This window comes from Ctenopharyngodon idella, chromosome 14 (genome assembly GCF_019924925.1).
Source record: "Ctenopharyngodon idella isolate HZGC_01 chromosome 14, HZGC01, whole genome shotgun sequence".
Classification (NCBI taxonomy): Eukaryota; Metazoa; Chordata; class Actinopteri; order Cypriniformes; family Xenocyprididae; genus Ctenopharyngodon; species Ctenopharyngodon idella.
In genome coordinates, this window is record NC_067233.1 from 26211578 (window position 1) to 26233353 (window position 21776).

The 21776-nt window shown below is 38.6% G+C and overlaps 1 protein-coding gene across 1 annotated transcript; it reads right to left on the reverse strand.

Annotated features, from left to right (window-relative positions):
- Positions 1 to 2703: 2703 nt before the first annotated feature.
- On the reverse strand, positions 2704 to 20933 carry si:ch211-159i8.4 (matrix-remodeling-associated protein 5). The gene is made up of 7 exons (XM_051860961.1): positions 14363 to 20933; positions 12620 to 12749; positions 12068 to 12458; positions 8578 to 11811; positions 5423 to 5991; positions 2852 to 2866; positions 2704 to 2712 (listed from the first exon to the last, which is right to left on the reverse strand). Exons 1-7 carry the CDS (start codon positions 14554 to 14556, stop codon positions 2704 to 2706), a joined length of 4542 nt encoding a protein of 1513 aa, XP_051716921.1. The 5' UTR covers positions 14557 to 20933.
- Positions 20934 to 21776: the final 843 nt, after the last annotated feature.

Consider the following 21776-nt stretch of genomic DNA (forward strand, 5'->3'; position numbering starts at 1 on the left):
ATCACTTGAAGGTATGTTGCTTTGAAGTCAGTTCCCAAGGCATTTCTAGCATTACATTTGTAAATCCCTGAGTTCATGAGGCCTGGGTCCTGTATGACCAAATGTCCCTCCTCTGTCATGTGAATTCCACCCTGTGCTGTGAAGCGACTATTTGGTACAAGTGTGGTACGTCCAGGCAGAGTCCAAGAAATGTCTGGTTTGGGTATGCCAGCAGCTATGCAGTTCAGAATCACAGGAGACCCCCTGTTAACTCTGGTTATTGAAGGTGGAGCATGAGTGATTTGAGGTGGAAACACCATAATACTCACTGGATATGACAATGTTGATGATCCAAATGTGTTTGTGGCTTTGCAGGTATATGTTCCTCTATCAAATTTGGAAGTTTCTTTTACCTGAAGTGTGCCGTTAGATAAATATGTCACTCTTCCAATAACTTGAGGCTTGTCCAAGACCAGGCCATTTGGAAGAGTCCAGGTAATTGTTGCCTGAGGCCAACCATCCGCATTGCATGGCATATTTAGTGTCTGCCCAAATGAAATCTTCATTGTAGCAGCAGTGCTTCTAATTTGAGGCTTCTGTCCAGGTTCTAAAGCATAGCGCTTTTCTGCTTGTCCAGCTACATTTCTGGCCAGGCATCGATATACACCTTTGTCAATGACACTTGATTGTGTTATGTGTAAAGTCCCATTTCCCAGGTAGTGAATGAACCGTTGAAGTTTCATGCCTGGATTCAGTGTTGTTCCATTGGGTAGAATCCAAAGAAACTCTGGCTTTGGTTTTCCTGTAGCACGGCACTCCAAAGATATGTCATCACCATCTGGTTTGAGTGGAAGAAACTCTATGTTTGGCACTGGAAAGCTCGGCTTCTCAGCAAGTGATGCAACTTCCAGGTCAACTGCTAGACTTGCTTCCCCTAAGAAATTCTTGGCTATGCACAGAAACCGACCTTCATCAGTCTTTCGAATGCCCCTCAATTCAAGAGTGCCATTCCTGTGGACTTGGAACCTGCCTCCCAAATATGGGGTGGGTAGAGACATGCTATAAGGTGTGGTCCAGGTGATCTGTGGCTCTGGCATACCCTCTGCTTTGCAGTCCAGCAGCAGTGTCTGGTAATACACTGCTAAAACTTTGCTCTCTGTTCGCCCACTCTGTCCATTGATTTGTGGCCCTTTAACCTCAACTAGAAGCTTCACATTCTTGATGTTATCTCCGGCTGGGTTCCGTGCCACACAGGCATACTTTCCCTGGTCAGCCAAAGTAAGTTTTTTAATGATCAGAGTCCCATCGTTTAGGATTTGGTATTTGACCGAAGATGAGGTAATTATCTCATTCCTTGGTGAGATCCAGATGATCATAGGTGGTAGAACACCTGTAGCATCACACTTCATTTGGACTGTTTGCCCGAAAGGTGCCCGCATAGATACCGGCTCTTTAGAAGATATTTGGGGTGAGTTTGGCACCACTTGTACACTTACTTTCATTGCATCCTCCCCCAGGGTGTTCTTAGCGTAGCATGTATAATTGCCTTCATCCTTTTTCCCCATTTGTTGCAACAATAGCGTTCCATTCCCAAAGATGATATAGCGGCGGTTACGGGTTCCGCTGTCATCTGACTGGAGGGCATTGTTGATCATGGTGCCATCTGGGAGACTCCATGAAACCTCAGGGTCTGGAAGGCCTGAAGCTACACAGTCCACCAGGAAGTTGTCTCCATTAGCAACTCTTTTATGTTGTGCCCCAGTGTTCTCTATCTTTGGTGGCCTCATGAGAACCTCTACCTGGAACAGCTCCATGTCCTCACCATTCGGTCTTTGGTACATACATAGATAATTGCCTTCATCTTTCTCAGTCAGTCTCAGAATTCTCAGAGTGCCATTGGGGAAAGCAGTGATGTGCCTTTGTGGACTGAGAACAAAAAGAGAGAAATTGTTTACATCTTTCTGTGGCAGCTGAACTCTTTCATAGTAATTAACTATGACAGAATAAAAGAGCTCATAGAATTCTTCTTAAGCTGACTGCACGCTGTGCAATTTCTTTTCCCTGTACTATACAATTGTTACTTGTCAGATTTTGTCACATATGAGTCCAACGAGATTTTGTCACATATGAGTCCAACGGGATTTTGCATAAAAGCTAAGCTGGACAGTATGACATCTAGGCTTAATCAGACTGTGTGATACATCTACAATTTTGGTCATGATTGACAGCGCTGACTGGGCAGTCCACATCCATTCAGGGGTGTGTTTACCGTACAATGACGTAACTCACTGCATAACCACTGTAGTACTATGCATCATGGTAGAAACTAACTAGCTAATTTCAACTGTTTTCCGAAACCGTAGTAACATTGTCGCACCTGTTATTTGAACCACATTGGCTCAACATATAGGAGTGTCTGTACCTGCTAATTAATCAATTCGAGATTGCAGTTAATGTAATATTATGTAAATTAACAAACAACAGAAAGCCATTTTTTTAAATCACGTTAACAATTAGTATTTAAATGCCATATACATTAAATGCCATGTACCCTTGTATACATGTGTTTCATTCAGTCAGCAGCTTTCTCCACAAGGTAATTTCCCTGAAATGCTGCTGTAAAGAACATGGCATCTGAGGACTACTTCAATGTTTGTGTTTCCCGTCAAGACAAACTTTGAATGTTGACTTGTAAGTTTTTAAAAAAGTGTTTTTTGTGGAGTACTAATTGTTCTGAGCAAATATACAGACAGTAGACAAACTAGTTGTTTAACTGAATCTCTCTCTCTCTCTCTCTCTCTCTCTCTCTCTCTCTCTCACTCACTCACTCACACACACACACACACACACACACACACACATAGACATAGACATAATGATTTTTATACTGTACAAACTGTATATTCTATCCCCTAACCCTACCCCTATACCTACACATCACAGAAAACTTTCTGCAACAAATCACTTAAAAAAATCACTGTTTTCTTCATAGAGACCAAAATTGTCCCAATAATGTAGGGTTTCCTAAACCAAACACACAGAGACACACACACATGCACACGCACACACACACACACGCACACGCACACACAAACATCATCATCATCATCATGAATTGCTGTGCTCCTATGCACCTTATTATGGGTTACAAATTATTATTATTACAAATTATGGGAGTAACTTCCATTAATCTGTAAACAATCAGTGATTGTTCGCTCTATGAATGCAACAATAAGCGCTTTTTTTTTTCTTTTTGCCTTTTTTTTTTTTAAAAACTGGGTACAATGAAATATTATTTTACTCACCCTTCAACCATCGAACATTGAAAGGAAATTTAAAAGTGTAAAAGCATTAACAAATTACTAACAGACCATCAATAACCCCAAAAGCGTGATTATTTAGAGAGAAATATTACAGACATGTTAAATATCACTGTAGTAATATATGTATGTATTATGTAACATACATTACCTTAATCAAAAAAGTTCATTAACTTTAGCACCGAGTGATATTATCTCAAAGTGCTTTCCGTCATTTTGACAGATAAGAAATACTGTAAAGGATTTTAGTAAACATTGCTAATAGAGATTAGAAGTGAAAAAGGGAAACAATTACATTAAAGCATTTGTGTGAAAACAAACCTGGGAAGAGAAATGAGGATTTAGGGAGAAAAACGAGAGATTGTAGTGCACTCCAGTGAATTATTCATAGCATATATTGTAAATAAAATCGGGAGAGCAGACTACAAATGCTCAGTATATGTTATCTTTTTTCATACTTTTAGAGCAGAATACAAAGAAAAAGAAGATAATCAGGAGGAAAAGAGTGCAATGACTGAAAAGAGTTCTTGCCACAGATATTGTGATACCATATCACATTAAAATCGTGCGTCACCCATAGAAGCGTCACCCATAAAAAGGTGGATTGGTTCTTCATTAAATTGTTGTAGCTGAAGTCACATTGCATGGCTGAATTAATTTAAATTTATTTATTTTTTATTTTTTTTTAATAGAATTTAATTTTGATAAATTTTAGTTCTAGACATAATGACTGACTAATGTTAAACATTTGTTATCTAACTGCTTTAAAGGGTTAGTTTAACCAAAAGTGAACATTATCCCATAATTTATGTGTATATGACTCACAAAATCGGAGTTATATTAAAAAATATCCTGGCTCTTCCAAGCTTTATAATGGGAGTGAATAGAACCCTAGATTTTGAAGCCCAAAAAAGTGCATCCTCCAACATTTCTCTTTAAAAAGTCTTGTTTTCTGGTGGCCGGTGTTTTGTTTTACTCTATCCTCTGCACTTCTGCGTTCATCAATACATCATACGCCGGGTCACTCTTCCGCCGGAACTAGACTCATGTACAGCCATTAACGGAAGCCTGTGATTAAAGTTTATAAGGTTATAAATATGGATATTTTTCTTACAAAAACGCATCGTTTCGCTTCAGAAGGCCTTTAATAACCACCTGGAGCCGTATGGATTACTTTTATGGTGGATGGATGTTCTTTTTTGGTCTTCAAAATCTAGGGTACCATTCACTCCCATTATAAAGCTTGGAAGAGCCAGGATATTGTTTAATATAACTCTGATTGTGTTTGGCTGAAAGAAGAAAGTAATATACACCTAGGATGGCTTAAGGGTGAGTAAATTATGGGATAATTTTCATTTTTGGGTGAACTAACCCTTTAAGTAGCCTGTTGTATAGCTGACTGAGCATTTGAAATAGACAAATTGCCCTTGCGTCCCGCTCAGTTACTGTATTGTCTGGATCAGCAGGGGTTGTTTGGGCTGAGACAGACTGCTTGTTTAATCTACACCAGACATTGTTTGAATTCCACACGTGATAAAGTTGGCCTGCTGTGAGTTTGAGAGCGTATGTCAGTGTGATCACTGAGGACCAATAATTGCTCAAAAGAGAAAAGTAGAACTCTTAATAAAGGAGAAATGACAATACAGCTGTGACAGCTTGACTTAAATAATCCCTCTGTAGGGTTGTTATGAAGAGGAAACATCATTTTATATTAGAAGAAATGTTCAAATCTAGCTAGATAGAACATTTATACTTTTAGCTTGTATTCAATAGCATAAAACATGCTACCTGTACTGATGTTCCAGTATGATTTTAGATGGCAGTCTCCAGACTGTACCTCTGTGGGAGCCTATGGACTCTGGACAATGCAGGAAAACTGTGGATCCATATGTTGCCGTGACACTGTGCTGCTGGTATAGGCCTTTCCAGGGGCCTGGAGCCTCTTGCCTAACATCCATCTGCACCGTTCTTTTAGCAAAACCCACTGGGTTGGTTGCTGAGCACTCGTACCTCCCTGAATCATTGGGAGTGACATGCTTTATATAAAGTGTTCCATTTGGGAAAATAAATATCCGGCTTCCAATAAACTGTGTGGGCTTCATTTGTGAACCATCAGGGAGAACCCACTTAATAAGAGGAAATGGCTCTCCTTTAGCAGTGCAATCCACATATACGTTTCTTCCAACATTCGTAAACATAGTCTCATATGACATCTCAACAATTATTGGAGGTAGAGCTGCAACACGAATGTGGTATGTGAGTGTATCAGCTCCTGCTGCATTGCTGGCAATACACTTATAATCACCTTTATTGGAAAAATTTGCTGAATGAATACTCAGTGTTCCGTTTGGAAAAAGAGATATTCTTCGGTCAAGGGTACCAATGTCCCGCACAAACGTCCTATCTGGAAGAATCCATGAAATCTGAGCTTCTGGTTTACCCAACGCAATACAGTCCAAGCTGAATGGGTTCCCCAAAAACACTGAGACATCTCTGGCCCTTGAACTAATGATTTTTGGAGGCTGAGTCTGGACAACAAGGGTAACTACCATGCGGTCTGAGCCAAAATTGTTTTGAGCTGTGCAGAGGTACTGACCTCTGTCTTGCAGCTGGACATTCTTAATCACAAAAGTACCATTTGAAAGGACCTCAAATCTTTGTCCAAGTTTTGTGTTTGTCTGAATTGTTGCACCTGTAAAGTAGTTGGAAAAAAGAATCAATTATAAACATCAAGAAAATAATAAAAATTGTCCAAATGTCAGTTTGACACATTCTCAGACACTCATACTGTACGTCCTAAACTGTATGCTTTGAAATTAAATTATAGGTAATATTTTATATTAGGTGTCCTCAACTTCTATGCACTTGCATCAAAAAATAAGTACAATGTACTTCTTGTGTTCATATTGTATTGCAAAACACTTGATATTGCTGATATTGAGGTGGGTAACGGGTAAGGTTAGGGACCGATTTGGCGGTATACAGTTGTGGTCAGAATTATTGGCATCTTTGATAAATATGATCAAAGATGACTGTAAAAATAAATCTGCATTGTTTATCCTTTTGATCTTTAATTCATAAAATTAGCAAAAATCTAACTTTTCATTGAAGGAAAAGAATTGAAAGTGGGGGGAAAATCACATTATGAAATAAATGTTTTTCTCCAAAAACACGTTGGCCACAATTATTGGCACCCTTTTATTCAATACTTTTTTGCAACCTCCTTTTGCCAAGATAACAGCTCTGAGTCTTCACCTATAATGCCTGATGAGTTTGGAGAACACCTGACAAGAGATCAGAGACCATTCAGATTCCCAGCTCCATGTTGGTGCTTCTTCTCTTCAGTTCACTCCACTTATTTTCTATAGGGTTCAGGTCAGGGGACTGGGATGGCCATGGCAGAAGCTTCATTTTGTGCTCAGTGACACATTTTTGTGTTGGTTTTGATGTTTGTTTTGGATCATTGTCCTAATGGCAGATCCAACCACGGCCCATTATTGGATTTCTAACAGAAGCGGTCAGGTTTTGATTTTTTTATCTGTTGGTATATGATAGAATCCATGATGCCATGTATCTGAACAAGATGTCCAGGGCCTCCAGCAGAAAAATAAGCCCACAACATTAAAGATCCAGCAGTATATTTAACTGTGGGCATGGGATACTTTTTATCCATGTGTGCACCAAACCCATCTGGTGGGTTTGCTGCCAAAAAGCTCTTTTTTTTTGTTTCATCTGACCATAGAACCAGGTCCTGTTTGAAGTTCTAGTCTTGTCTGACAACTGAATATGCTGGAGATTGTTTCTGGATGAGAGCAGAGGATTTTTCTTGAAACCCTCCCGAACAACTTGTGGGGATGTAGGTGCTGTTTGATAATTTTTTTTAGGCTTTCTTTAGGCTTTCTGAGACTCAAGACTCAACTAATCTCTGCAATTCTCCAGCTGTGTGTCCTCTTCCAGGCAGATTTGTAACATCTTTAGTTGATTGGAACTTCTGAATTATTGCCCTGATAGTGGAAATGGGGATTTTCAATGCTTTAGCTATTTTCTTACAGCCACTTTCTATTTTGTGAAGCTCAACAATCTTTTGCTGCACATCAGAACTATATTATTTGGTTTTACTCATTGTGATGAATGATTAAGGGAATTTGGACTTTGTGTTTCCTCATGTTTATACTCCTGTGGAACAGGAATTTCATGTTCATGATCACCCTGGTGTGCTAAAAAATGGAGATCAGAGATATTTTAATCAGAAAAAGTTCTAGCGGTGCCAATAATTGTGGCCAACATGTTTTGGAGAAAAACATTTATTTCATAATGTGATTTCCCACCCACTTTCAATTCTTTTCCTTCAATGAAAGGTTAGATTTTTGCTAATTTTATGAATTAAAGATCAAAAGGATAAACAATGCAGATTTATTTTTATAGTCATCTTAATTACTGTAGTGATAACTATAAAATATGCATAATTACATGCAATTAACCCTAAACCAAACCCTCACCCCAACCCTAAACCTATAGTAAGTACATGCAGTTAATTGTTATTACTCAGTACTAAATGTATAATTACACTGTAATACTGACACCTTAAAATAAAGTTTAACCCAAATGATTAATTTAAATGTTAGTACATAGTAGTTAAAGACACCAAATATAAAGCGGGACCAAATTATGCATAGCTCTCACAATGAGGTCTTTCAGCTTTTTTATAGCTGCAAGTGAACTTCCAAAACGGTATGTAGAGTGACCTATAGGACAAGACAAATTTATCTGTTATAATGTATATTTAACCAAAAATGTACCTGTATGACATGACATTGATGTCACACATTAACAAATACAATTTCTCATTACAAACATTAGAGTGCAGCCTTTCAACCACTAGTTGAAACTCAAAATTATCGTTCACTTTTATGATTAATGATTACAAATATTTGTCAATAAATAGCTTCAGCTATTTTCATAATTTACATAATCTTCTAATATGCTTTCAGTTGCAGTCATCAAAATTGAAAATAGCATGCAGACCAACCTAAGCTGCAATAAGCATTCTGATATTAGAAGTCTGTCTAAGTATTTTATAGTTTTAATTTTAATTTTACACCAAGTGAAAACTGTCACATGTGTGTTAAATTTGGCTAATATAGTTGGCCAAAGAAATGTGATTCTACCTCGATGGCCGTCTTAGATCAGTTTTGGTCTTAAGCACTCTGAAAGGGGTTCTCATCTTCCATTCAGATAAATGCACCCACAAAAGTTTTGTAATGAAAAATTGCCTAACCTGTTGAAACTTTGGTCCATGAAACGACAGGTTTGGGGTCCCCGGATGATCTACAGGACAAGAGCACATCTGCCTCCGCTAGAGCAGATACAGTAACCGATTCAGCTGCTGCAATCCTGGGTTTGATGCCACTGCCCATCAGGTTTGGAAAGGGAATGGCAGTGCTCAATTTCTTTGCTCCAAAATGGCTGTAGTGCCAGCGACTACCATATGATATGCTTGCTGTGGAGGGTGGTTTGTTTGTATATGCTAGTATGGATGGGGGAGTCACAGGCTTGTAGATGCTTGGGACATTTGGAGCTTGGTGAGGCTGTGGAGTGGGATGATATGTCCTTGGCTTAGAAGTGACAAGTTTTCCCAGCTGTGCTTGTCGATATGCATCAAGCTGTGATTGTCTATATCTGTTTCTGAGCCTGTTGAAAAGTAAGTGGTCACGTACACGAGACGAGCTGACATGTGGAGCTATGGTTCTCGGAAAGGAAGCTGTTGCTGGCCCAGAAATGTAAGCTGTGGGCTTTGCTGTTTGAGCAGTGATTTTAGGCCAATTGGTGACCCCTGCACCCCTGCCTCCTGTTTGTAGGAAATACCTAGTTTTGTCTTGGGAGTGGTGGTGCCTTGAGCTATGAACTGTGGGCCAGAAGGGAATGCCATAGTTCTTGGCCCAGAAGGGAGACTGAGTGTAGGGATGTGGAGTAACTGAGATTTGTTTTTTGGGTGTATTCTTTTGGATTAGCCAGGGGTGAATAGGTACACCTTCAGGATGCATTCCCCAATTGTAAACATTCTGTTTGTTCACATTAGTTAAGGTTGGTTTCTCAGTCGTATGTGCTCTTTTTGACTCTGAAGGATTTGTGTTGCTGGTTTGAAGATTAGGGATGGCTGTTGCTGAAATCTGCCTTGTCTTATCGCCATTTGGGTGGCTATTAGTTCTAAAAATTATATCTCTGTTTTCATGCCCATATCTGTTAATCTGTCTGGGAGCAAGTGTAGCAGGAACTACTTCAGTTTCTTGCAGAGGTGTTGTAAGCTTCTCCTTTTTCTTGAATGTTGTTATAGGTACCTCTGTGACTGTCATGGCTATTCTTTCAATTACTGAATAATGAGTAGGAGAAACTTCTAAAGTCATTGATGTTTTGTTTTGGGCAGGAGAATAAGAGTTAGCAGTCTCCGTCTTGACTGGAGATTGAGTGAATGGTACTGCTGTAGTGGGAGCTAGAGTGAAATTTGGTCTTTTTGGACGTGGTCTACGTGATGGAGGCCTACGATGCCTATATGGGAATCTTCGTCTTTGGTTCCAGATGGAATTATTGTTAACCCTTATTTTCTCTTCTATTGTGTGTCTGTCTACTTGTTTCACCAGCTGTGTCTCAGGTTCAGGTACCGTTGTTGAGTCTATGTAAGTCAAATCTGAAATGTTATAATCATTTGTCTTGTTATTTGATTTTTCTACATGTGTAGTTTCTTGTTTTACGTGATAAATGTGGGGTGGCTGTTCCAGCTGTTTCACATTGAAATTGTGTACGCTTGAACTTATGCTTGTACTGCTCGCTGTAACATCTGTTTGAGTGGTTTGAATGGTGTCAGCTGACGGAGGGGTGGTGGTTGTAGCCATTGAAGTCTCTGTCACTGTTTTTGAAGTTTTAGTAATTTCTAGTTGCATTGTAACTGGTGGTAATGTTGAGAGTTTAGCATTAGCTTTTGCAAGAATCTGCTCCCAGCGGCTGGGGTCAAGCTCTTTGACAGAGTTATTCGGTTTTCTCACACTCTCCTTTATTTTCTTTTCTTTTGCATTTTGCCGGACAATGCCACCTCTGTGTTTTCCACTGACCCTCTGAGGTGTTAGTTTAGCAGTTGGTCGTTTGATTTCTTCATATCCTGACCCTTCGCTGTCCTCACTCTCAAAAAGCGGTAATTCGCCCTTAGCTACCGTAACACCTTTTTGTGCTTCTTCCTTTTCACCAGTAACAACAATTAGATGAGACAACATATCAGCCCCATAGAGGTTAGCTGCTAAACAGCTATACTCTCCAGCATCCTCGTAAGTCAGTTTTTTGATTATCAAAGTGTTGTTCTGTGACGCGTACACCCTTCCTTTCATGCCTGATGCTTTGAGAATCTGATTGTTTGGTAGATACCATCTTGTCTCAATTGGATGAGGAGACGTTACTAAACAGGGAAGACTAAGAGAGTCCCCATTCTCCACAGATATCTTCTTTCCATTTAAATCACTGGGACTTAAGAGACGCATCCTGACTGTGAGTCTATAGGAGACGATGTCTACATTAGTGTCGGTCCTCACAAAGCAATGATAAAGTCCAGAGTCTGCTATACTTGCATTTTTGATTACTAGCCTGTAATTCTCCAACCTTAATTTATGGGAATCAGTTTGATCCACTGTTGTTAAGTCTGGAAGCATCCACTCCACAGGATGATTCCCTGTGCTGAGCACGCTACAATCCAGACTGACTTCAGAGTGTTCTAGTACTGACTGGATTCTTCCTGGGGCTCCTCTTTGGATCATAGCCCAGGAGGAGACCACATCCTCCTCATCCCCTCTTCCAATGATGTTCTTTGATATAAAAGTGGAGAAGTTCAGCACCAGTTTTTTAGTTGTGGTTTTGCGCCTGTTCAGCTGAAGGGTGACCCTTGGTTGTAAAAGCCAGGCTGGTTCAGCCATCAAGTGTCCTTTGAGCTCTGTAAAATATGGTGATTCCTCAGTTGTGGCTTGAGAGTATTGAAAAGTCACCTTGGAAGAATTTCCAAGTATGGTTCCCCGTTCCAAAATAGCCGGGCTCTCATAGTAGTAGGCAACTAACCTCCAAAGGTTTTGAAGAGCATCTCTATCGATCTCACACTCTAACAGTGTACGTAGAGTCACATTTACAGCAATCTCATCTTTTCTCCTCACTGGTTCCCACACCATGGAGGTGTCTTCAACAGGGCGTGTTACATTACAAGCCACGTGTGCCCGATTCCCATGACTGTCAGAGAGAATGAAGGTCAGGTGGCCAAGAGGACGCTCCAAGTCCTTGATGTAGGGTGAATCTGGCTCCTGATCTTCCCACACGCTACTCTCTCCAATTTTTAGAGGAGACTGAACGGAGGGTCGGTCACAGGTGAGCTGATTGGTTGAAAGCTGCAAGATCTGGCTGTTATTCAAAGGCTGTGGTGAGGCACATGCAGCACAGTTGCTAGCATCTCCAGAGTCACGGTCCTTTTTGCACTTAATAACTCCTAGAAAGAGAGGGGGTTAGATAATGTTTTAGTAAGAAAAACAACTTTCCTTTGTTTTTAAGTTACTTGCAGTCAGTAGAGTTGTACTCATTCAATGATGACTATTTCGAATAATGAACACACTATCTGAGAAGTTCAACATATTTGTGTGTAATGTTTTTTTATTTTTTTTTATTTATTTTTATTTTTATTGCCATTACATCAAATTCTGAAAGAGTGGTGCAAAGGTTGGAAAATACAATCAAAGTAGTTTCACCCTCATGATTTTTGTCCCACTCCAAGAGCCATTGTAAGTGGCAGTCACAGGCCCAGGGGTTTCCATGCAGGGATAGGACTTCCAGCCTGTGTAAGTGCTGCAGAGTTCCAGGCAGCAGGTATTCTAGTTGGTTGTCTGCCAGGTGCAGGTGCCGCAGTCCTGAGCTCCAAAATGTGCCCAGGACTGAGACCGTAATAAATGTGTGAGAGTGGAGGTCCTGCAGTCTGTTCCCCTCCAGTTGCAATAGCTTCAATGATGTGAGTCCATTGAATGAAAAGGGCTCAATGAAGTCAATGTGGTTGTGGTCTAAATGAAGCCGTACAAGGCTTGTCAACCCCTCAAACAAACTGGGGTCAACTCTTTTGAGTTTGTTGTAGCTCAACTTGAGTATCTGTGCCAAAGAAGAACATCACTTACCCCAATGTTATTTTAAAGTCATGTCTCATAAATATTTATAGTTTTATGGGAAACTAGAGACACAAAGATGCTATAGTACTGTAGATGAATATACTGTTTAATGTACATCTCATATAACCATATATGAATATATACCTGGAGGGAACGGAGGTGGTAAAAGGATCCGGAAGACACAGAGGAAATATCGTTTCCATGAACCATGAGCATTTCCAATTGCCGTAGGTTCACAAAATCTGAAGTCCCAATCGTGCCAATGCTGTTATAGCTTTTTAATAGACAAAGAGGATTATGGAAAAATGTTAGCTTAAGACATATCACATTGGTTACCCCTTCATTTTGTAAGATGCAGAGTAATCAATACCAATTTTGAATATCATTTAATTAATTCTACTGGATAAACATCAATTCACAATGGGACCCAAAAAAATAAATAAATAATGGAATGCAATGACTTTTAACCAGCTGGTGTTTTGGTGATTTTAGGGCATATATGAAGTCAGTTCTTCTCTAGTTCAAACAGGTGTCCTATCATAGTAACAACAGGTGTAGTTTAGCACATTACAGGGATAGTTAAACAGTTCTGCTTACATTTGACTACTACTGTATGGACAAAAGAAAAAAAAGAAAAAAAGGAAAGAAAATCATACAGGTTTGAAATGACGTGAAGGTTTGACAACCACAAAGTGTCGCAATTTCTTTTTGTCAAGTGTTTTGCTTTAAAAGTGTGGTTATGCTGTGTGACTTAAAGGTATAGTTCACTCAAAAATGAAAATTCTGTCATAATTTCTCACCCTTATGTTGTTCCATACCTGTATAAGTTTCTTTCTTCTGTTGAAAACAAAAAAAGATATTTTGAAGAATTTTGGTAACCAGACAATAGCCATTGATTTCCATAGCATTTTTTTTTTTTTTCTACTATGGAAGTCAATGGCTACCGTCAACTGTCTGGTTACCAACATTCTTCCAAATATATTTTGTGTTCAACAGAAGAAAGAAACTCATACAGGTTTGGAACAACATAAGGGTGAGTAAATGATGACAGAATTTTCATTTTCATTGCATGAACTATCCCTTTCTTCCTGGGGCCTCTTTATATGCATATTTGTATTTAAATATGAACATGTTCAGTCTGGTAAATGTTACCAATGGTCCTTTAAAGGGTTAGTTCACCCAAAAATGAAAATTCTGTCATTTATTACTCACCCTCATGGCGTTCCAGACCCGTAAGACCTTCGTTAATCTTCGGAACACAAAAGACAGATTGCTCCAGTATCGCTAACAAAGCATCAAACTGAGCCACTGACATCCTGAAGTAAACTTTGAAACGCTCGGGATAATCTTGCAGCTCCTTGATGAGGTGGAACTTAAGATATTTTTGTTAAAATCCAATGCCTCCGTGAGGCCTACATAGGGAGCAATGACATTTCCTCTCTCAAGATCCATAAAGGTACTAAAAACATATTTAAATCAGTTCATGTGAGTACAGTGGTTCAATATTAATATTATAAAGTGACGAGAATATTTTTGGTGCGCCAAAAAAAACAAAATATCGACTTATTTAGTGATGGCCGGTTTCAAAACACTGGAAGATTCGGAGCATTATGAATCAGCGTATTGAACCACTGTACTCACATGAACTGATTTAAATATGTTTTTAGTACATTGATGGATCTTGAGAGAGGAAATGTCATTGCTGGCTATGGAGGCCTCACTGAGCCATCGGATTTCAACAAAAATATCTTAATTTGTGTTCCGAAGATTAACAAAGGTCTTACGGGTGTGGAACGGCATGAGGGTGAGTAATAAATGACATTATTTTCATTTTTGGGTGAACTAACTCTTTAACTAAAAGCTAAAGCCAACAACACAGTAGCTTACCCTAAGTTGAGTCTCTCTGTGTCCTGGGGTAGGTTTCGTGGGGCAGAGGGGAGGTGACGAAAGGTACAGTGCACTTCCTTAGGGCTGGGGCAACTGCAGGACCTTGGGCACGCATACAGGCAGCATGAGGGCAAGATGAGCAGCATATACAGAGCTGCCAACATCAGGAGAGTAGGTACACCCACGGGAGCCATGTCCCTCTCATGCCATTATCTGGTTTAGGAAGAGTGTGACTGCAAAGCAGTTTTACATCACATACAGTACAATGTAAGTTTTGTTGATACGAATCAAGTAACAGCAATCAGGCTACAATTTTAATTGCAAAAGCTAGAAATAACTGACAGTTAAAATGAAGTAAAACACAAATTCAAATGTTTCTAAAAACATTTGAATTTATGTTGCATTGATGTTGAATGTCTCCTCGAAGCTTTTTAATTGCCATGTGACAATACACAATATAAAATGAAGTTATATATTATTATTAATCTTTAGACATTGTGAAGTGTGACCTAATTTCACTAATTATAATTACTGCACATATTTATGAATATTTAGAGTGTTGTACATACCTATATGTTGGTATGTTATTTACACAAAACATTTGCTCAAATGTCTGTCAGGAAGAGCATTGCATGGGTTTCCTACCACAACCTGGCAACTCTTCCACAGTTTAATTACATAAACTACATTTAAGAGGAAGAAGACAAGTGTTGCACTTCCTAAATACAAGAATGTTTAGATTTCGAGACACAGAAATGCCTGTTTTGCATTTTTATTACTTTTCTGCCAGCTTGGGTTTGCTTAAATGTGCTGTTTAGTGCAGAGCGGCCAAAAAGGTGAAACGTCAGGCATGATTTATTCATCTGACAGAGGCCCGATGATGACCCATGATGACTCAGACCATTTTGGACAATTTTATTCTCGATGCATTCCTGTCTCTTTCATGCTGCGTCCAGCTGGTGGAAGGATAACTAAGGATACCGACTGAATGAATATTTACATGGTCCTGTAAATAAACCCAGCAATTTACATCCAGTATTTTCTGGATTGGTATTTGAATGCATTATGATTGGCCTAACTGCTGTTTCACGGAAAACTACTTGCACTCCACCTCTACACTCATGTTTTACATTAATATTTCTCTTTCCTGCATAAAGGATTTAGTGGCAGCTTATGCAATAAAGCATAATCATAAGTTTACTATATCTTGCAAATGATAGGGTCTCTAGTAATATTAAAGTTTTATACAAATTAGTTCTGTTTTGACTTTTGAGGGCATAATTTATGTTGAAATTAATTCAAATTGATCTTTGGTGGCTTGAATTACTGTGGAATACAGGCTGATTGCCCTGGATCTCAATACGGAGATTCCCTTCACTTTTGAAATATTAACTAAATTCATACATAATTATATCAAAGCTATTTAAAAGATCATCAAACCTCAACACTTCTTTTGAAGTTAACTTTTGCTCAGGCTTCAGTTCCACTTAATATGCAAGGTCATAAGTCAAAATTTATGTGAATTTATTTGAATAGGATAAAACTCAGATTCTAATGAAACCACTAAGTTCCCCCTAATGTCCAAGGGGAACTACAGTGAACTTTTCAATATGCACTGAAATATTTATGACCAAGAAAGTTCTGAAGAGAAAAAAAAATGGCATGCTATTTGTGATAATTAGATGCTGAGACAGATCTCAACTTGAGTACCTTGGAACAAATATTGCGTCTTACCTCAAGATTCCTGCTGAGAAAACGTTACAGGTGAAGCTGAAGTGTGTAATTGTTTGCAGATGACTTGTTAAAGTTCCGTAATTTTGTTTATCCCTGTACTTGACTGAGCAGGAACTGTTGGGAGCTCTAAAGGATGGAGGCTTATCTGGAGAAAGTCAGACTTCAGGAGCAGCAGTCAACTACATCTGGAGAAGTGCTTAACTCCCACCTACACTCCTCCTCTGAACTGGCCCGTAGAGGGGGAGGGAATGCTGAGAGACTTGGCTTCCATCCATCCCCTCTCTTCCTCCATTACCTGTGCTTCCTGATCTGTAGCTGAAGTTGTTTCTTTCCCGATGTTTCTCTTTCTCCTGGTGCCTGCACTTTGCTTTCTTCTAACTCCACTCTTCTCTTACTCATTGTTCTGTTTTCTCACTTTCGAACACATTAATGACATGTTCACCTCAGTGTGTCCCACTCACACTCCTTTTCGGTTTCAGACATTCACATTCTGTTTATCATTTCCCCTTCTGTTCTGTCTCCTGCTGTTGTTCCATGAACTTTTAAAAGGCCACGAGAGCTTATTTTCTAAAGCATAATTAATGCATGAGAGACTAATTGCCAGTGACAAAACTATTGTTTGCAAAATATTAATCAAATCAACTAGTCATTGAATAAATTAATGGGAAAGAGTATCATGAAAGTTCACTGTCAAAAAGGCACAATATAATTATGCTCATTTTGTAACCTCGGGTAAAGGAATGAAAGGTTCTAGGCTCAAAACCAGATTTTCATTTTTACAAACTGAAGGACGATTCATTTTTCTGCGGTTCTGTTTTTGTCTGTTGCAACAGAAAATAATTTTGACTTGTCCCTCAGTAATGTATTGACAATGGAAGCCTAGAGGGCAGAAATGCGAAATTTCTATTTCCTTCCTGGTATTCTGGTATTCTTGTATCCAGTTTTACATGCCTAAGTGGTTGGCTGGTTTTAGAGGAGTTTTGACCACTTTTTTTTTATGTTGGCCAGGCTGGTCTTAGCTGGTCAAGCTGTGAGACCAGCTAAAACCAGCCTGGGAGACCAGCTCAAACCAGTTACTTCTAGCTTAAACCAGCTAAGACCAGCCTACGCTGGTTCTACCTTTTTTTTTTTTCTTCAGCAGGGGTAAGAGATGATTTATGTACAGTGAGCCCTTCGATAATGCCATAATATTCGACTATACTATATTTGAGAAAACTTTCTTATCTGTATTTTGTGGTAAGTCTTTTGCTAAAACAAACAAACAAACAAATAAAAAAAAAAAAAAATAGTCCACTACAGTCAGCCTAGCATTTTTGCTACAATCGATAACTGTCTGAGACACAAGATGGCGCCAGATGTATTTGTATAAGACAAGAGAGTGTAAGGCTGTATACAAAAATGCCCCCTACACCCCCATTCACTATTTTATACATTATTCTACTAATATATTCTTCTGAATGAGTGAATGAAAACCAGTAAGTGAATTCGGACACCAAGTGTGCCGGAAGTTCCATTGATGCCATCTTATTGTAAGATGGCACACCGTATTTTTTCACCGGGTATTACATTGGTTACACACTCTTAATTGAACTACATTTTGGAAATGAATGACTGCAATTGATAATGTCCACTATGGCTTCGGACACAACAACAAATGACTGCTTCCTCAAATAGTGCATTATATATAAGGGTACAGTCAACCTGTTCTTACGGGAAAACAACTATTTTACGAGGTGGCATTTTCGTATGAATTCGATGTCAATCATACATGAACATGATTTTTAGAAAGTTAACATGAAAGTCCATCTCTTGAATTAATGATTCAATGAAAAATATATTATTTAACAGGCACTTGTCGCTACCTAGTGGCGTAATGATGTAATGATACAATAGTTGTGAAACAAAGTTATTTTCAAAAGGTGATTTGCTCTATTTTGATGTCTTCCGAAGACATCAGTGTTTATATCCAAACTTTAAACTTTTATCCCAGTATTTCTGTGATAATTTGAATATTTGTAACATTGAAATAACTGTTTCATATATACATGATAACGGGTCTCTCTGGGTCAGCGGCAGCGCCAAAGCAGATTTGAATGTTCCGTTGTGATTTTGTCAAAGGTTTAACTGACGTTGTCATTTAGGAATGAGGTTGTGTGGGTGTTTGAATCGAGATTGTGATCTTTTAACCATTAATTGTGCAGGTATACTGGCGAGTAAAGAGATCATATAAAAATATACGAATGAGATTGTGATGGATGGGAGCTTTTCAACAAACCAATTGCTTCGCAAAATGATTCACTGTTTCAGAACTTTCGAAACACCACACGCTAGTGACGCTTGCTAGTCAAAACAGTGTAAATGCAACACAAACTCAGACTTCCTCAGACTCAGAAATTCCTCAGAAATTAATCTGCAGCAGTCAGGTGGTACAAGTAAGAGCTCTGTAAGTTGTTTACATTCATTATTATTGTAATGTTATGTGCTTTGAGACATGAGGTAGTGTATTTCCATCTCTCGTGATGCTTTGCAGAATCTGCTGTGTGCATTCATGTGATTTGGAGGAGGCGTGGCTTCGGAGATGCTTCGGAGATGCTCTGAAGGGAGGGTTTTTTTTATAAAAATAATCAGAGATCAGGTACAAACCGTGCATGGGCAATTGCCCAATTGTTCGCTGCTGGAGTGAATTTGCATGAATCGTGGGTTCACAGAGAACCCACTATGCATTTTGTATTTTGATATTACTTTAATAAAACTTAAGCATTTAGATCTCTCGCTTGTCTCTGAGTTCGATGTGTTACACCATTTTATCAAAATGTATTTGTAAGTTACAATTGTCATGACATTGTGTTGGTATTTTTTATCACACTAGTTTCTAACACTTATTGCTATACTTCTAAAAAAGTATGTTTTGTAATTTTTATCCCAGTGAGGTGCATTTACCCATAGAGAAATTTTAAGTGCATGTGCTTGTTTTTCAAACTGAAGGACAAGTCATATTTGTTTTGTAATCATAGCGCTCAACTTTTATTGAGCCCGGAACAATTTTTTGTCAAGCCATACTACTGAATTAGCACTATTTTAGATCTTTTGAACAGGATGAGAGGTAGCACTTATCGCACAGGTCCTATTAAACAACAGCCCAAACTGCTAGACCAGCATACCTTAACTGAAAACCCATGTCGCCTCAAAAAAAAAAAAAAAGTTACTTTAAGTTAGATTTTCTTCTCAGATTAACACTAATTCTGCTGACTATCTATCTATCTATCTATCTATCATCTTTGTCTCTGAAACTTACAACATACTTGTACTCCACATTAAAACTATACAAACAATACATTCTTACAGTGTCACATTAAATATCACAGCTTTTCTTAATCCTGTCAGCGTGTGCCCATCAGAGGCTGCATTCCTCCCTTTTTCACACCCTGTGAGGCGCATATGGATCCTTCATTTTGCTTTCTTTTCACGATCCCCCCCTCTCTCTCTGCTGTCCTCCAACAGCGGGAGGAAATGCATGCTTTTCATCATTCCAGCCTTGTCTCTCCACCACAGCTGGCAAATTAATTTAGGTGCTTTCTACACTGCAGCTCAGAGCCGCATTTGAACACAGAGCATGGAGCCAAAACAATCAGACAGTTGAGGGAAACCTTGAGAAACCTTTACCTGAGGACATACAGAGCATTCGAGCACACTACCTCCTGCATAGGTAGGCTAATGAGATGCCTGAAGTCACAATTGGGCCTCCTCTCTCTGAAAAAAAAAGAAGAAGAAGAGAAAGAAAGATTCATACAATAACAAAGAATAGCATTCATGACACAAGTTGGTCTCTTGCCATGTGAGTTATTATGCTTCAAATTGTAAAAAAGCATTGCTTAATACTGTAATTGACATATTTTTGATTGTTACTGCACACTAAAGGGTTGTTTCAGCCATCAAACAATGTTAAACACACTAAAGGAATGTTAATTATCAAGCTTAGACAGAAAAACAGGGGAACGAGAGCACTGAAGGAAGCAAGTGACTGTGAGCGCTCTCACCTTACAGAAAAAAAGCTTCTGTTACATTTCCCACAACATTCTTTTCAGCACTGGGAAACAGCTTTAGGCCTAAAAATTAAATACTGCATGTGTAATCAGGGATGTGCCAAATGGGGTCCAATAAGGTCTTCTATGGCATATACTCATTGGGTCTGGAGAGGGGGCCCATCCATAAAACAAAAGAAGGGGAAAAAAAAGGGAAATTTAGTAAAGGCTGACTCTGAGATTACCTTACAGGGCCTAAGAAGTTTGATCAAGTTTGTATCTGGAAGTATTTTTGAAATTAAATAATCATTTTAGAAGCAAGTTACATAAAACAATGCAATGGTAAATGTGTGTTATTTTTTATTTTAACTAAGAACAGCTTGAAGCGCCCTGTTGGTGGCTGGAGAAGGGGCTTTGCATAATATCTCATTATACAACTCATTATACGCCAGAATAGAAGCAAAGAGCACTGAGAAATTCAATCACAGCTAGCTTAGTCAACCGCCTGAAAACATACTATTTTGAGAGCAAATGTGTGATTGGTGGTTGGACTGTTTATCAGATGGAAATGTGGTGATATAACTAAGCATTTCTGTAATCTTTTAAAATTCTATTCTTTGTGGATTTGATTTTCTGTGACAAAGGGTTTCAGAAATTACTAGTCTCAATAATCCAGCTTAACACATTTTTTACAGATATTTGTCTAATGTTTTTGTTCTAACGATTTGACAAATCAGTGACAAAAAGTCCCTTGAATATGCAATGGATTTGAATAAACCCTTAATTCTTAGAATTAAACTTTGCAGTGTAATTCATTCAGCACTGTTTATGCTATGGACATGAAGGATAACTGAAATCATATGGCTTAGGAGAATAGGGGTTTGACATTATTCACTCATACAGGCTGTTTTAGAACTGCTTTTGTTGTTTGAGAATCACACCTGGTAGTAAATATATGGTGTGAAAGTAGCTGTACTTTGGTGTATAGGTCAGCAACCTAACAATGCCCTAGCAACCACTCAAAACACCCTAGCATAGTGACAGTGAGTTTTGTATGTGCTAGAACTGCCCCCAAATACAAAACAAAACAACTACTTCTCAATTCGAAGGTTGCGTCCTTATAAGGCTGCATATCTCGACTGCCATGTCATCAAGTGCCGTTGAAGGCCATGTCAATTTGAAGGATCCTTGAAAGGCAGCCTTTGTTTTGCGTCCTTCATTCTGCTATTTTGAAGCGTGCATCAGGTGTATCCTTCACATCCTCCAGTCACCCACAATCCTCTACACATTACATTTCACAAAAAAGAGCTTGTCCAAATTCCAAAATTGATTTATGTTTTGTTGTAAATTAATCACTTAATGTCCATAGTGTAAACCATAGGGTTTTTAATATAAAGTATTTTTCCATAATTCATTTTAATAGTATTTTTGTGCCATGACTGTGGGACAGAAACCTTTATGAGTTTATGAGTCATCTCATTCTTATTGACAAGCACCCAACAACTTATGATTTGAATCATTCATTTAACTGATTTATTCAGAAAAAGCTGATTCAGTATGCGATTTCGGACACAGCCATTGACTTTATGAATGAGTCATTGAATTATTCATTTAACCAATTCATTCAAAAAAGCTGATTCATTCATTAAGCAATAAGA